Genomic DNA, 18,147 nt, shown 5'->3' with positions numbered 1-18,147 from the left:
GAGCTGTCACATGTCCCACTGTTGGACTAAGTTAACTGGGGCAGAAATAGCACCTCTGGATAACGTTACATATTGAAGGCTAAATAAAGGCGTCTGGTTGTGGACTGCATCTGTTGCTGAGCTCCAGTAATAGAGAGAAAGAATAAGTGTATCAGATGGAAAGATGGACAGGACTTAGGAGACAGAGCTGTAACAGAGGGGCCCAAGTATGTTTGCTATTATGTGTTTTAAAGGGCCCATAGCAAGGGAAAATTATATGGCTTTACTTTTATCCACTTCATAAACTCCACTGACCATACGTAGTTCTACAACTACAGACGGTAGTCAGTTTGTTTCACCCTGCTCTTCAATGGCCAGGATCCCCAGAAGTCCCCACAGAGCAGGTGTTAATTTGATGGTGAATAATTCTCAGTGCTGCAGTGACACAGATGGTAGTGTGTGATGCGCTGGTATGTGGATCAGACACAAAATTGCTGCTAGAGTTCTTAAACACATCAGTGTCACTGCTGGACAGAGGATAGCCCACCAACCAAAAATGTCCAGCTTCCTGTGTCCAGTGAATTTACGCCTACAAGGTAGACCAATGAGGTAGGGGTGTCTAACAGAATGGACAGCGAATGGACACACTGTTTAAGAATTTCATCAGCAATGCTGTGTCGGATCAACTTGTACCAGCACACCATACACTAACACAGAGAGAGAGAGGGGGTGGGGGTGGGGGGGTAGAGAGAGAGAGAACGTAGAGGCAGCTTTAGGGTATTTGATGTCAATCTGATACCAGCCGAACTGGAGTGAACAGGAGGACACACACACACACACACAAACACGTGACATTAACTCTAGTGTGTATTCCTGCTGTATAAGGCCTTCCCCCATCAGCTGAGGGTGGGTGTGTATGTATATTGACCATGTTTAAACAAACAGCTGCCCAACCTCCCAGGTCTGCATGCTCTCTCTCTCTCTCTCTCTCTCTCTCTCTCTCTCTCTCTCTCTCTCTCTCTCTCTCTCTCACACACACACACACACACACACACACACACACACACACACAAAGTGTGTAAACACAGTGGTGCTGAACAGACCTCTCAGTTAAAGCTGACTTATTTAGAGGAAATATATCATTTCAATTTCTTGATTTTCAGGAGCAATGATTTAACAGATACATTTTTTTTACTGTACTTTATATTTTAAGCTGAATGTATCCACTTTTCTGGCTTGAGGCCTGAAAACTGAATGTGTTCCAAATGACCTGTTAGCTGTGCTTGTGTTTTTATCTTCACAGCACACTGGTGTTATATTGAAATGATTAAAATTCAAGACTTCTATGAAACTTTTCAGAGAATGACAAAAAAATATATTTAAAAAAATAATCAAAAAAAAAAAAGAAAAAAAAAAAGAAAAATCCCTCCAGTTCACACATGCATTTTACCCAGGTATTAAACTGCAAATGGTTCAACTGATCTGCATGAGAACCGGGACTATACCCAAAAGAATACTCATGTGTAAACAGAAGTCAATACATTACTGAAAATTACAGTGACTTCTACAGGGCTAAGTTAGCCTTTCTGTATATTCAAATTGTCATGAAAGTTTACACAAGGTCACACATTGTCACTGATGCAAAGCAGTGCACAGAACCTCTTGAGCAGCATTTCGTTAAACATGAGCGAGTTTGAGACTGAGTGATATTGGCTTGATGTCCGAGTGATTAAGACACTGAAATCACAGATTAAGCTCATTTTACACATAATAACTGAATAAAATGTATAACAAATAAAAATATATTTATGGCTGCCTCTGTTCCATGTCTGCATATGTTTTAATAAATGTGAATGTTGGTTAAAAACTGGAAACTTATAGGACTAAACATCTGAACATTATCTGTGAAAATGTCCCAACAATGTCCAGTGCGAAAGAGATTTCAGTGTCCAGTTCACACTGACTGTTAAACAGTGACAGTGCGTTATGGGGCCAGGGGCCACTACTTTTGTGTGTGTGTGTGTGTGTGTGTGTGTGTGTGTGACCTTGAGTGTGTAACCTCCCCTCCCCCTTCAGGCACATGAATGCACACACAAATTTACACTCACGAATGCACACACACGCAGTGGCTGACCCTCGCCATAGCAACTACAGAGCAACACAGGGAAACAACTCAGCTGAGAAAGAGAGAGAGAGAGTGTGTAAATGAAAAAGGGATTAAAAATGAAGGAAAAAACCAGAGTGGTGAAACTGAGTAGTAAAGAACAGACAGAGCAGTTGACTGAACACTGGCTTGACAAGAAGCTCAACTTAAATGTTAATATTTCATTTACAATATGACATTCCCTTTAACGTCATGTAGAGCAGTCTTCTTCAAATGGGGTGGCGCCCCCTGGATTTATCAGGAGTGCTGTAAAAATTATTCTGAACTTGCTGACATAACGATAACAAAATTCATTCATTCATTCGTTGTCTGTAATTTATCCACTTATCCAGTTCAGGGTCCAAGTGGGTTCGGAGTGTGCCGGGAATCACTGGCCACAAAGTGGGAACACACACTGGAGGGGGCGCCAGTCCTCCACAGGGTGACACACACTCACACCTATGGACACGTTTTTCACCAATCCACCTAACAACATGTGTTTTTGGACCGTGGGAGGAAACCAGAACACCGGACACGGGGAGAACACACTCCTCACAGACTGTCACCCAGAGTGGGGCTCAAACCCACGATCGCAGGAAACCTGGAGCTGTGTGACAGTCACACTACCTGCTGCAGCTCCACAGCAATTACAACCAGTGGTGTGGGTCCAGTGTAGTTTGTCAACAGTGTGGGGTGGTGCAGGTTAGGGGTGTTTACTTTCATTTTGTCAATCTGGGGTGATGCACTTTATGCGCTTCACTTAACATCACGTGACTCTCTGTGAATTAACTATGGCTGACTGGGTGGGCCTTGGTTCTGTTTGGACCTGAGGCCACTCCCCAAATGAGTCAGAAAAAAGTCAGAATATTTTAGAAAATAAAGTTTGGGGGAAATTCCAATATTTTGACTTTATGTCTTTGTATCTAAAATTTCTTGAGAGAATTCGTCAGTATTTTCCATAGGAGTTTTTTGGACACTGTGGACGGAGTTGGACAGTGGGTGTGCTGTAATTGGACAGATGCAGCCAAACAACAATTACAAGATAATTAACAAAAAATTGAAAATTGAAATTCAAATAAACCCTAAAGTAATATTGCTAAGAAACCTCCTCTTGTCTGAGATATGTAACATGAATGTTAAAGTGTACTTTTTGTTGAGAAATGCAATTCCTCCAAAACAGATTTTTATGAACTGCTGAGGGCTTGTTTTTGTTGATGTTTCTGACTCATGTGAACACAGCATGACAGTAGCATCAAACTCATTGCGTGGCTGTAACTGGATATCCTCTGGGCTGATGTCGGCCATCTTGGTTTTCATATTGCTGTTATTTAACACCGGTCCTGAGAAGACACACTGGACATGCCACACAAAACCCAACCCCTGGCCTACTTCTGTTACCTCTCACCTTCCTAGAGCTAAAAACCTAGATATTTCTATGAAACCTAGATCAATCCAATATATATATATATATATATATATAAATGAAAGTGAAATAAAATGAAATTGAAATGCTGACCTATAAATAAACACATTATCATAACACAGCGATGGACCTGGGTAAAAATGTGAACAGAAGAGAATCAGTAATACATAATTTTTAAATGCTGGATTAGACGCCTTAGACCTTTGAGGCTAATGCAGTGTCAGGCAGCTTGCTCAAGGACTCTCATTAGTGTACTGTAGTGTTCATGCCCCCAAAGTGTGGAAAGTGGAATTGTTACACACTGCTACCCATCATTCACTCATAGCTCAACTCAGAGCTATAGCATTTAAAAGTATCACAAGGGGCTGGCTATGGGTATCAATCCACAATCAACAAACCCAGATTTACAGAAATCAAAGAAATAGAGAAGTGCTGCTATATATTAGGGTAAATCTTTCATCACAGGGGTTGTGGAGTGCAGCATGGTTCATGTGTATATGCCACCGCTGGTAGTCTGTGTGTGTCTGTGTGTTTTTAACTGGCTTAATTATGCGCATGCACACAACCAAACACACACACACACACACATACACACACAGACACACACAGACACACACACACACAGGGATGCCTAAGCCAGATGGGCTCTGGACTTACATGTTTCCTAGCAACAGGTGTGCTGATTATGGTTTGCCCCCTGTAACGCTAGCCCTGAAGTAAAGAGAGAGGGACAGAGGGCAAGACAGCGAGAGAGAGAGAGAGAGAGAGAGAGAGAGAGAGAGTGACAGTGAGTGAGAGTGAGAAAGAGAAAGAGAGAGAAAGAGAAAGAGTGACAGTGAGTGAAAGAGAGAGAGAGAGAGAGAGAGAGTGACAGTGAGTGAGAGTGAGAAAGAGAAAGAGAGAGAAAGAGTGACAGTGAGTGAAAGAGAGAGAGAGAGAGAGAGAGAGAGAGAGAGAGAGAGAGAGAGGGAGGGAGAGAGAGAGAGAGAGAGAGAGCGAGCTGGTAGGGAGGGAAGGGGGGCTTGTAGGAAGATATGGAGCATTCCTCTTAGATCAGTCCGGTGAATCAGGCCAGTCCAAACACTGGGAGTAAACAGTGTCACTTTGTTTCGCTGGCGTTTGTCTGGCTACTGTACGACACAGCCCCACGGCCGCTGTTATGGCAGCTTTACTTACAGCCTTCAGACCCACATATATACCAGGCTTTTGGTTTTTCTTTATTTTCTTCTCTCTCTCTCTCTCTCTCTCTCTCTCTCTCTCTTTCTTTATTCTCTCTTTCCAACACTCTCAACATTTCTTTCCTCCCACCCTCTCTTTTTGGAGAAAATTGACCCTCCACAATAAAGCCATGAAAGCCCAGGTATAATGCATATACAATAACTTTACTGAACCACACCCTGCCCTTCACAGAAAAGATTAACAGTGAGTGATTTGGCATTTTCACAGTATACAGTATCACCACTGTCGGGAAAACCTCAGATATATTTTTGAAGAGGTGTGGTTTATGACGTGTGAGAATTTAAAATAGAACAAATGAATAGAAACTGTCCAAAAAAGACCTAGACCAAAACACTGCAATATTCACTTCCATTAAAAGCCAGCCATGCTTTTTGCTTCTTCTGTACAGCTACTGTTTCCGAGATAAGGTTTCAGTGGCAACAATACACTTCCTAAAGTTTGTGGACAAGTTAAAATGCACCATAACTACAAAGTTGTAGCCTATTTTTCGAAGGGGTTAGTTTAAGAAGAAACAGGAGAGAATAATTCAATACTTTCAATGCAAAAACAAATCATTTAAAACCTACATTTCATTGGAAAAATTACAAAGGCAACACAGCAAATGCTAAACTTGTGTTTAGAATTGTGTTATGTTTCTTTTTCCAAAAAAGTTGGGACAGGGCAAGTTTACCACTGTGTATCACATCTTCTCTACACCTCTGTGAACATCTGTGAACTGAGGAGACCAATTTCTCTAGTTATGAAAGTCAAATATTTTCCCATTCTCACTTGATAGGATTTCAGCTGCTTGGGTTTTCAACAGTTTGGGTTGCTGTTATTATATTATTTTACATTTCATAATACGGAGCAGCTTCACATGAGCCCAGAGTCACCACGTTACAGGACTAAAGCCTCCTAGCACTGTACTGTGGAACAGTGCTCTTTGGAGAAATGGAGCTCCATTAAAAACCTATGGGATGTGTTGAATAAGCTTTTGTGATCAAAATCTGATCATCAATAGCAATGTCTGAATGTTTAAATATTCTAGGCCACCCACAAAATTAAAAGCTGTTAGGAACAAACTCATTATTAATACAAGGCTCATAGGATGAGTAAGTGTGCACTGAAATTAATGGATTGTTAAATGTGTAACTGTCGAGTTCCATACAACCATTTTGCCCCAAAGTGACTGCACAGACCTCTTATACTTCTTACTCATTAACCAGACAACTCCAAGGGGGAAGTGTTTATTTGTGTGTGTGTGTGTGTGTGTGTGTTTGTGTGTGTGTGTGTGTGTGTGTGTGTGTAATGAGTTGTAAGATTAGGTCATTTATGCTCCCGTTTAATGCAGATTTTCTGACGTTTTCAGTCCCTAACGTCGTCCTTTCTTTTTCAGTTACTCTATCTGTAACTGACACACAAACAAACAGCGACAGACATGTCTGAGAACACACACACACACACCTGCATACTCACACATTTCTCTGGCAACGAAATTTCACACATAAGTACAGAGCAGATACACACTGATTCACTTAACATTATGTGTCTTAACAAGGCTATACAACACATATTTAATATACAGTCCTGGGCACGGACAGCACGAAACATGCTAGAATCGGAGTAAATAAAATGGAACTTGTTATAAACAAGAAAGGCCTCTTATAATACCAAAGCTAACCCCATCAGATTAGCATGACTAAAAGATTCCTACAGCCTAGTTCTGGGTGATATGACTGCAAATTAATATCACGATTAACTGAATATTTTTCCTCAGTTATGTTTTTCCCTCATATTTCAGATACAAGGCTTATACTGTAAATATGCTCAAGTATTAAAGCTGGGATATATTTGAATAATGTTGCTTGAGCTTGTCAGTCTCTTTTATTTGGCAATGTGACTGTGCTTCAAACAGACAGGTGGGATTAACTTTGGTCTCTGAAAAGGTTTTTCTTTTCATCAGTGTTTACATTTGACTTCTTTATGTTCAGTGTTGTCTTCACTAAAGTCAAAACATGTCCAAACGACAGACGCAGCATTTTTCTTTAGTACAGAGTGCTCAAGTTGCTTGTCAGGCCTCAGTGTTTAGGTTTCCCTTCATGTTGCTTCCATGTGGCAGTTTGGATGGAGCACAATCATGTGACTACATGTGCAGTGGATTTAAAGGGACAGTACAAGGACACTCAGTGTGGGACTATTAACAGAAGAGGGAAAAAATGAATGTACAGATATTTAAGTTGATTTAATTGATATAGGCAAAATAAGACAGATTAGATGTTCTCCATGTCACTTTTGGTTAAAGTTCAATTAATTAGCTTCTCCCTCAGCACTACGGGTCTGAAACTATTTTGAAAGAAAATAAACAGAAAAGAATTTGCAACATAAAACTGAAATTGACAACTGATATTTATTTTCTGGACTGATGAGGGTGATTTTGTAAATGAAACTACTTCATAAGAGGCAGAAAATTAAAACATCTTCTAAGGCTACACTTTTAAAGTGTGCAAAAAATATCCCTGATTTTGAGGCCAAGCTACATCCACACGACAGCCTTCAAGGACAGCACAAGGGCAGGGCAAATACAGCAAAGGTCAATATGGCATTAACAAATTAGTTTATCAACTAAATCAAGCAACTCTCAAAATGTGCAGACCCTTGTCTGCTCTGAGAACTGTACACACACACACACATTCCCACACAGGAAAAAAAGTGCCAAATGGAACAGATCCCTCTTCACTGAGTGAATACAGCAGCAGAAGCAGAGGTTAACAACCACAGCTGAGAGCGTGTCAGAACACAGCTATAGAGGAATGCAAAGAAGTGGAGGTGAAATACACAAATGTATCCAACAACACACACATTCACGCTCACTCGCTCACTCACAATGCCTGAACAACTATTCAGGTCAAAACCTTTCTTCTGTTCTAAAACACCTTGGCTGTGCCAGGACAAATCTTGCGTTGCATTAGAAGTTAATAGTAGATGGTTGAAGACATAACAGGACACAGGAGGCTAAAACTGAGGGTAAGATTTCAGTTGCTTTAAAACTGACATTCACAGTACGGTACGCACAGGGCAAATTTGTTTGAGTTTTTCCCTAAAACACATATTTAATATACAATCCCAGACATGGACAGCATGAAACTTTCTAGAACCGGAGTAAATAAAATGGAACTCGTTATAAACAAGAAAGGCCTCTTATATTGAGCTGCTAATGTATTTTATAATCACATAACACTGTGTACGTGGTATAAGTGATTTTAATCATTGAGATGTAGTCATTGTCTTTTTGAGTGAGAGCAAGAAGGTTTTCTGACTTGGCTGAAAAACTGAAACTAAGTACAGTGGAACCTCTACTAACGAACACCTATACTAATGAACTTTCCAAGATACGAACTGGGCATTTGAATATTTTTTTGCCTCCACCAACGAACCACGACTCTAGAAACGAACCCGAGCCTCCACTGAGCCGGCGGCTGGAAATGGCCGCTGACCCCAATAGATGAGTCTCCCAGCGCGCCCAGACTGGAGTGAGCTTTTAAGATTAGCAAATTGTAGTTTTAGCAATTTAGTGTAAATAGCAGACATCAAAATTCGTGTGAAGTTAAGCCGTATCTACGCTTCGTCTCCCCACATTCACCCACCTACTCTCCGTTATTCCACCCACCCCCACCTCCACCTCCCGTCATACAGCCAGTGCCTGTATTACTGTCGTCACGTCTTCAAGGTAGCGATATGTAACCACTTAAAACTTTTATTTCTTTTTTATTACTTTTACCACTGTATTTCTGTTTTATTTTTAGTAACGCTACATGTATTTTTTTTACTAATTTGAGAGTGTTGTAAACATATAGCGTCCCCTCCAGGGTGTATTCCCGCCTTGCGCCCAATGATTCCAGGTAGGCTCTGGACCCCCCGCGACCCTAAATTGGATAAGCGGTTACAGATAATGGATGGATGGATGGATGTAAACATATATCAGTGCAAAACAGGTGACTTTCGGGGTGGGGGCTGGAACGCATTAATTGCTTTTCCATTATTTTAAATGGGGAAAATTGACTCGAGGAACGAACTTTTCCACTTATGAACCGGGTCACAGAAAGGATCAAATTCGTAGACAGAATTTCCACTGTACTTTTAAACTAAATACACTATGTGTATCATCCCAGTCAGGGCAAAACCCTCAGATCTACAAAATTGGAATAAACAACTGCTGCATTCACCTCCATTAAAAGTAAATAATGTTATTGGTTTCGGACACACTGACAAAGTGTGTTGCCAATGAAAAGTACATCACATCGCATGAAGCAGTAGTAACTGTAACACCAGAAGGCTTATTTTGTCCAGGGTTTTCCATTTACAAAACTCAGTGTAAGGGAAGCAAACTTCAGACACCAAAGCAGAGGAATGCTGCTGACCGTATGTATGTGGGACAGATGGAGGCTGTGATGTCACATGATGACATCAAAGCCCCAGATATCCCTCCAGAGTGGCCTAGGGCACACAGCTTGAGACCCAGAGAATCTCTGTGCAATTCCAACTCAATTTCAGCTTCAGTTCGAGGTAATGGCATCGATTTCCCTCTGATGACTAACAGTGGATCAGCACATTTCCAACCAGAGGGCCTGTTTATGCTAGACCTGATCGACGTATTGCTGTTTTTTATAACAACACAGAATCCACTCTGAGGTCAGACAAACATTGAGCTGCTCAGAGAGGTGGGCACACCAGGTGCGGAGGGGGGCACAGAGAGCATGCACATGGATGTTTAGTAAACACACTTGCACCCACGTTTACGCACTGAGCTCACACACATCCACACATAAACAAACACTGTCAGACCTGTATACCCGTATCAGCTGCTATGATACTGGCAAATTGAGACGGCCATATGTAAACCAACACACACACACACACACACACTCACACAAACACACACACACACACACACGCACACACACACGCACACGCACACACACACCACAGCTGTACTGAATCCCTGGGGTACATTTTGGGAACATGTGCTTTACATAAAGTTAAATCAAAGCCCAAATCCTCAGACTGTGCTTTAAATTACTCAAAACTAAATATCTCCAAACAGGTCACATCTGATTAGCTTAAGGTTATAGTCTTAAACAAGACAAATGTTCTGTTTGAAAATATATCAGCTTTTAAAAGTTTGAACTCACTGGTAGAATTAATAATTTCTTTTATATTATTCATATTATTGAGAACTGTGCAACATTTACGGTTGATGTCATTTCCAGTTAAAATAATTAATAAACTAATTCTACTATTATATAATCTGCATTTGACACTTATTTTAACTGTGTTCTCCTAACAAATTATTTTGATGGATGCTTTAGCAGCAAGGCCTATGGTGTGTCCCTGGTCAGCAATGATCAGTAAAAGTCATCCGCATATTAACAGGCGATTTTATTGTCTTTTTATATGTGCATATTATATCAGATCCGTTATAGCAGTGGTTCTCAAACTTTTTCTATCATTTCCCACCTCAGACGAAGGGGAATTTCTGCGCCCCACCTGTACCATATCGGCCCCCAAAAATAGTAATAAAATACAATGAAAGTTTAAAATTTTCTAATTTATTAAAGTAACATCAACTTCTATTTCTAAATCAGTAGCTTAACATCATAACACCAGATACAACATTAACATCAATGTTCAAGCATTCAAAAATACAGAAAATTGGCCTACTAATTATACTGTGGAACAGCTTTGGTTAACATTAAATTTAGAGAGTGAGGCTGTGTCCCAAACTATGGAACACTATGGAACTTTACATACTACACTACAGAAACACTTATAAGGGTGATATATATAATATATATATATATATATATATATATATATATATATATATATATATATATATATATATATTCATACTATTCAGTGCAGCAATGTGCAGTCTGGGACAAGGCTAATAAGACTAATGTTAACTTGCTGCATGTTTAGAGCACTTTCTCACAACCTGAACACAGCTCATATTAACGTTAACTAACTCTCAGATGCTCCTCTGTTATACACAAGCCACTTTCATAACTGTAATTAGCCATCATTGTTATCTGTCGTGCTCTCGTTAATGACCTCAGACCCAGAGCTGGTAAAAACAAACTTTATAAACCAGACTCTGACGGTGAATCAGAGGCCAGTGAAGCTGATGATTGAAGCAGCTTTATATTTGAACAGGTGCCTTAACAAAGTCTGAGAGAAGACCAAATTGTTTTAATCTCTGTGCCGCATTTTCAACATAAAAGGGCAAATAAAGGCATATTTTGGTTCCAGGCAAGCTACATTTTTCTGGTCTTTTATCTAATGTTCTTTTAGTATGTTTAAGGACTATTAATTAATCCATTGTTAGTGGCTGCTTTTACTGAGTACAAAAGAAAGGCATTAATAAAGACAGGTTCATTAGTAAAGAAATACTTGTTTCTTCAGATTCCTGGTGCCCCACCTGCAATACCTACACGCCCCACACTTTGAGAAACGCTGCGTTATAGAAACCCAGTGTTAGGACATTTCCCTGTAATACTTTTGACCAGGCTGTCACAAGCTTTCATTAGGATGTTTAGGGTTTTGCATTATGTTAGCTGTCATGAAAGGTTTATGCAAGCTTCTCCTACCTTTATGCTAGAGGTGACTATTTGTACAATTTCATTAAAGAACTGTGTAAAATAAAATCATGAAATATAAATCCTCGAGATGAAATGGGGTGTATGAAATCAACATAACATGAAAATCTACAATTAATATAGAATATGGCCCACTTATGTTCCCTAACTGAATGTACTGAATATGTACCCCTGATGGCACCACAACTGTTATGGCAAAACCAAAAGGACCATCACCCTGAAGCCCATGAAATATTCAGAAACTAGTTGCCAGGTTCCTCAGCTGCCTTACCTTCATTAAATCCCCCAAAACTCTGAGGGTTCTGTAGTGAGAGAGCTCCCAGGTAAGAGCACCTATCTGATCTGCCGTATCATATGACACAGGACACTAATTGGTCCTCATTTTACATCTGCGTGTTCACTGCTTCTCCAGGTCAGCCCTCATACTTGTACCTGTAACTTACACTAAGTAATTTAGGTTAAAAAAGTGCATCTGGCTGAGGGGTAAACAAGAGCTAAAAGTGAAACAAGACACAATGATAGGCTCTGAATGGAAGGAGCAATCAGCGGAGGAGTACAGGAATATATAATTTGAACTGTCCACAGTAATCCGGTTTTAAATTAAATCTTACAAAAGCAAAATAAGTCATATTATCATGAATGACCCACACAGTAAAGAAATGTAGCCCAACATACATAGAGAATCCCACAGCTATAGTACGAGCTAAATGAGTTTGTTACAACTGGTTGCTAAAAAATGCTATATTTTGAGCTTTTCACAATTACTTTCCACCATTGTCAGCATTCATACTGATTTGTTTACATCACAACAAGTAAAATGTGGGTACTGTTTGTTTATTTGAGCTACCATCAGTAAGAGCTACTATGTACTAAGAGCCAGTAGGTCAATTATCAATTTGACTGCTTTTAACAGAAACAATAAAGTGAAAACACTGTAAAATTCCTTATAAGGCAACAAATCACCAGCTATAATTTTGTAATTTTAGCCTTAGAGAAATCCTCATATAGAATGATATCAGTGTATTCCTAATGGGGCTTTTCTGTCTGATTCAACTTTAATATTAATATTGTGGATCTTGAAAATATCAACTACTGCAATATTTCTGCCGTATTACCTTTTTAATAGTAACTTTTACTTTTTACTTTGTATCCACTCCAACACTATGAACTTGCAGTTTCAGGTTTTTTTTTTAGTGAAATACTAATACAATAGTTACATTTTGTATATATTGTATTTAGTGTCACAAATGTTTCAGGAATTCAAACTTATTTCAAGATTTGTTAGATTTTAACATCATTTTTCATTTACATCTGTTTTAAACCATAAACAGTGGAAAAATGCAGCAAGGCAGTACTTCTGTGTACTTTCGTTTTTACTCAGTCACTGCTTGCAAGAAAACGTTGGGGAGAGTATATTGTACATGTTTTTGGTGCTCACCTGAAGAAGTAGAAAACTAGAGCCAACTTAGGAGGCTAATCGCTTTGCTGCCTTTTTAATTTATGCTTCACTCCTGCAGGTTGTAGATAATATCTGTTTATGGCACCACTATGACAGCTTAGTAAACAAAGCTCCAAAAAGAAACGGAGCAGAACAGGATCAAGCTTATTTTAGTAATTAAATTGGTGGATCACACTGAATCAGACTTGTTTAAAATTAATACCTCCAATCAACTTGAGACATATTTAGGCAATTTATTTATTTATTCAATTTCAGAAGAAAGTGAGAAGACTTTATGAATACATTTGTAAGATGCAGCAAGCCACACATAATTACGTATAATAACATGCTAACAAACAAAACAAGAGCATTTGACTTTATACTATCAGCATCAAGAATGCATTTAAATATATTCAAGAGAAAAACTTACACTGGGGCCTTGTATACACTGGTCTTATAAAAGGAGAGCTATACTCCTTAATGAAACCTAAAATTTATGAAGTGGAGTACTCTTGTTTGTGAGTGTCTGGCATGTAAATAAACATATTTACAAAAAATTATATAAGTTATGTACCTATAAGACTTTTAAGGAGCGGCCTGGTTTTTTAATCATCACAGCTCAGTTTTATTAAATATTACATTGCAGAGGTACTTCACCTACGTAATTTCCAAATGATACACTGCAAATGGCAGATGGTCCACCCAAACAAATCTATACAAATATTTAATACTGCTTTGCATAGAAATGACTTTTCCCATTCTAATACTATGGTGGCTGTGTTGATTCAATCAAAGCCTTCAGTACAGAACAGATTCCCCTCTCTTAAAGCTATAAAGTGTAAGCAGTGAAGAAGTTTACAAGTAAATGAGTTGGTATGAGTTTATGAGCTGGATAAGAAATTATATATAAAGAATAAATCACAACCATGATGAATTCCTAACTGGTTGGTTTGGTTGTTTGGTTTTCCTATATGGACACAATGGACTAGGGACAGAAAAATATTTACATTCAATAATATATGTCCAAATGCTTGTAGACACTCTTTATAATGATTGAATTCTGTCCTTTAAGATGCACCCATTGTGGACACAGATGCTCAATAATGCAAACACAGCTGCATAAAAAAAACATTAAACAAAATGGGATATTCCCTAACACCTAATATGAATGTACAGTCATCAGGTTTAATGCAGTAGTGAGCTGCGTGATAAAGGAAATGCCTTCTCTGAAGTGGTGAAGAAGCATTCATTTTGGCATGGAGCTGGATGATATGGCCAAAATTTATATCACAATTTATTTCTTAGTATAATTCTGATATCGATCTGAACAAAAGAATCCACAGAAAAGCCGCCAAGAACTGAAAGCAACATGACATCTCCATTAAACAAAAAGTGCTTGGCTTTGTCAATATTAACATTTTAAAACTAACTTTAAAACTGAGTGCAGCTGAAGGCAGTGCCCTGTAATGACCGTCAGTCAGTGACGATGATGTAAATCAGGGGTCACGAATACACCAAGTCTGAACCTATACTCTGTCCAATCGGACCTGGACCTGATAAACTATTAAGAGATGTTTAATTTTGAACAGAGTGTTTGTTTTAAATGGTGTGACACTTCTAGTTTATTACGGTTCAGTTTTAACTTTCCAGGAAAATATCAGAGTAATCGCATGCATTTCTGTATATCACATGTGAAGCTACTCAGCCAATCAGATCTATGCATTATAATGAGCGCTGTGATTCAAATGAGTGACACACACAGGGCAGGGCTCCAGACACCACTGTCCTGAGGATGGCCCAAGGGACGTGATAAAAGCTCTTTTGGGACACTTTCAGGACGAGAGTGTTGTGTGAGATAAAACTAGAAATTTTAAAAGTAAGGGAACGATTATGGATTGAAATTCTCATAACCCTGAACATGGATTCCGGTCCTTCAGCATAAAGAGCCAATAAGCTTGTTTTTAACGTTTTAAAGTCCCGCCCTCCAGCATTAAGAACTGTCTATGTAAAGCAGTAGGTCAATTCCAACTACAAGTCATTAGGGACTTTATTTACATATGCATTTTTTTCAAAACAATTTTTTTATTTGTACATTTTACTTGAAATTTTAATATTATAAATTTATAAATGCACAGTGGCGCAGCAGGTAGTGTCGCAGTCACACACAGGGACCTGGAGGTTGTGGGTTCGATTCCCTCTCCAGGTGACTGTCTGTGAGGAGTTGGTGTGTTCTCCCAGTGTCCGTGTGGGTTTCCTCCGGGTGCTCCGGTTTCCTCCCACAGTCCAAAAACACACGTTTGTAGGTGGACTGGCGATTCAAAAGTGTCCGTAGGCGTGAGTGTGTGAGTGAATGTGTGAGTGTGTGTGTTGCCCTGTGAAGGACTGGCGCCCCCTCCAGGGTGTATTCCCGCCTTGCGCCCAATGATTCCAGGCAGGCTCTGGACCCACCTGAACTGTATAAGCGGTTAAGGATAATGAATGAATGAATGAATTAATTAATGTTAACTACATAAAAATGTTGCTATACCTACAAGACTACTTCAATATGCAGGATATGGCACTGAACTTAATGCAGGCTATACATTAAGTTCCGGACCTTTGCTTGAGAAAATGTTCTCTAACTGGACCGCAATTAACTTTTAATTAATTACACCTGCTGTAAATAATATATATTGAAATATTGAAAATGTGTATAAAAATCATAGCATTGTTATTTTATATTGTGATATATATTGATATTTAATTATTGTCCAGCCCTGGTTTGGAATGAGCTGGAATTTAATGTTTCAGAACTCATAATCCAATATTTTTACTTGACCTCATTAACTTTACTCCTAAATGCTATCAAAACCTCACAAAATGGTTCCAATAATTCATCAAAGCCTACACAGAAGATGCTTTTACTGCAGCAAAGTGCAAGCTTGCTATTAATATCCTTGATTTCAGAAGATATCTTGGATAAGCACTTCATAAAGTGTACATCTAACACCTCTGGGCAGGACTGAGGTCACTATCCACATCAGACAACTCAGAAAATGGCCCTCCAGTTCCAGTACTGAAATATGGGGGGGTGCACTGAAGCAGTGTCACATATCAAAAGCACCGCCTTTGCTCCCTGTAAAACCACAACATGGAACGAGGCTAGCAAAACAAACTCAGCCTCAGCAGGTAACCAGACACTCAGGTGCACTTACATCACTGTCGGCAGGTGGCCGGTTGCCGTGGAGACTCACCTTGACGATGGGGTGTCCACCGGAGGCTGCTTTCACGGCTCCTCTGCTGCCCTCCGTCTCGTAGTGTGCTCGGTGGTGGGCTTTGGGGTGGACCTCGATCTTCAGCTCAAACTGACCGTACTGACTCGGCAAAGGCCAGTCCAAAGGAGGCATGGATGACGTCCTACACACAAACACACACACAATTTATTAAAAGAGGTGGGCAATATGGCAACATTTCATTACTACTTGGAAATACTGTCAGTGTTGGAACAAATACAAAAAGGCCAATTTCCAAAATGATAACTTCAGAAGGTTTTGATGATTCCGCAGTGATGATATTTACTGTGAATGATACTGAACAACTGCATGTTTTATTAATCAATGACCTTAATAAGACTTGGCTAGATTTAACTGACAGCATTAGCATGTGAAATGTTAAAAATGTATTTCACAAAGTTTACAAAAGGTCCTTTAGGCTATAAGTGTGTACTTTAAAGGAGAATATTGTCACTGTCCAATAAAAAACATGTATCAATATAACTCTACAGGAGAATGAAAAACCCTACTTTTTTTAAGATTATGTAAAAGTATTTTATTTTGAGTAATTTTCTTTCATTTCTATTGGTCCATTCGTCACAAAATTTTCATCGGCTGAAAATAACAGTGTTCAATGAATGTAGTAAACTAATCCACAAAAATAAAGATACATGGTTTTAATTTGACAGCTACAATAATCATTCACAAGTCCACTATACCCTGTCTATACCAAAAAAAGTTCAATTAAATTTTCAAAACTATGTTCCATACTGTGCCTTATCTAAAAAGCATTCTAGGCTAAAATGTATGGAAAAGACTGTAAGGTTTACACTGAAATCCTCAGGCAGTGTGGAAAAAGATTTCTTTCGGATGCTTGCATACTTTAGAATGCTACACAAATACTATAGCTTCCCAAATGCGGGTTGCATTGTCCTCCTGTTGCTCTGCTTAACACTTCAATATAAACAGCACAGTTAAAGAAGTAACAAGGCATTTTACCTCCAAACAGTAGCAAAAGTATTCATGTATTCAAGTATTCAAATGATTCACATTTATTATGTATTTCTTCCCCCCAATGATTCCATATACTTCCATAAACGGACTGTATTGCATGGAGACATATGGATACATCCTGAAACTTTAAGAAAATTAATCATACTATGCCAAATTTTTATTTCATAATAAGGGTTTTCCACAATACCACCACTTTAAGAAGAACAACCTCCAGCTTCAATTAACTAAAATGACAAAGCCAGTAACCGGCCATGGTCCCTTTGAAGTATGACTCACATAATATTTTACACATATGCTAAAAGTCAGTGGACATTTGTTTTGCCCCTGACATTATAACAAAAACCCACAATCTGCAGCAGTGACTCAGTGGTTATAGGCTCCAGGCAGGTAAAAGAAGGATTACTTATCCAAATCTAAGACAGGGTTTTGCCCATGAGGGTGGAATTTAACCCAAAGTTGTTTGAGGGGCACCGTAATACTGTAAAATATTACAGTGTGCAAATTATATTCAAGACTCTTTTTAAAATCAGCTCCTACGTGACAGTAATGTTTGCATGGGTAAAATAAAGCAGTAGGTCATGAATCATTGGTCCAGGGACTCTCCAGTGTACCGACACCTCATATACACTGTTGAGCACCAGACTGAGTCACTGAGAAAGGCGAGACAAATGGCTGAATCATTAAGGCTATAACTGGGGCACGTGTAGAATGCTAACTAAAATCAGCTTCATTTTACCGAAAAGAAACATCTGATTATGTAGCCTAGAAACATTCCGTATAAAAAAGCAAGAATGGAGCTTGATCTTCTGCTATGTCTCAGACACAAAACTGATGATGACAATGCTCTAACAGGTCTGGCACAGTTGTTAGGCTAGAGATATACTTGCTGGTTGGCCATGCATTAGTGTAGACATCCCTCTGCATCGCAAAAGTAACTGTTCACATACTCGCATATGTGATCGCCTAGAGGGCAGATCAGAGACAATTGTGGACTTGACTCTGACACAGAATTTCATAAAACTTTC

General features: G+C 39.1%; 1 protein-coding gene across 1 annotated transcript in view; it reads right to left on the bottom strand.

Annotated features, from left to right (window-relative positions):
* The window catches only part of LOC136679215 (nuclear factor of activated T-cells, cytoplasmic 3-like), an 87,241-nt gene that overhangs the window by 38,633 nt on the left and 30,461 nt on the right, over positions 1–18,147 (bottom strand). Inside the window, exon 3 of the mRNA XM_066657619.1 lies at positions 16,091–16,253. Coding sequence (XP_066513716.1) covers positions 16,091–16,253 — 163 coding nt within the window. The remainder of the gene's footprint in view (positions 1–16,090; positions 16,254–18,147) is intronic.

This window comes from Hoplias malabaricus, chromosome Y (assembly GCF_029633855.1).
Source record: "Hoplias malabaricus isolate fHopMal1 chromosome Y, fHopMal1.hap1, whole genome shotgun sequence".
In the NCBI taxonomy this organism is placed as follows: domain Eukaryota; kingdom Metazoa; phylum Chordata; class Actinopteri; order Characiformes; family Erythrinidae; genus Hoplias; species Hoplias malabaricus.
This window is presented reverse-complemented; position numbering and strand designations above follow the sequence as displayed.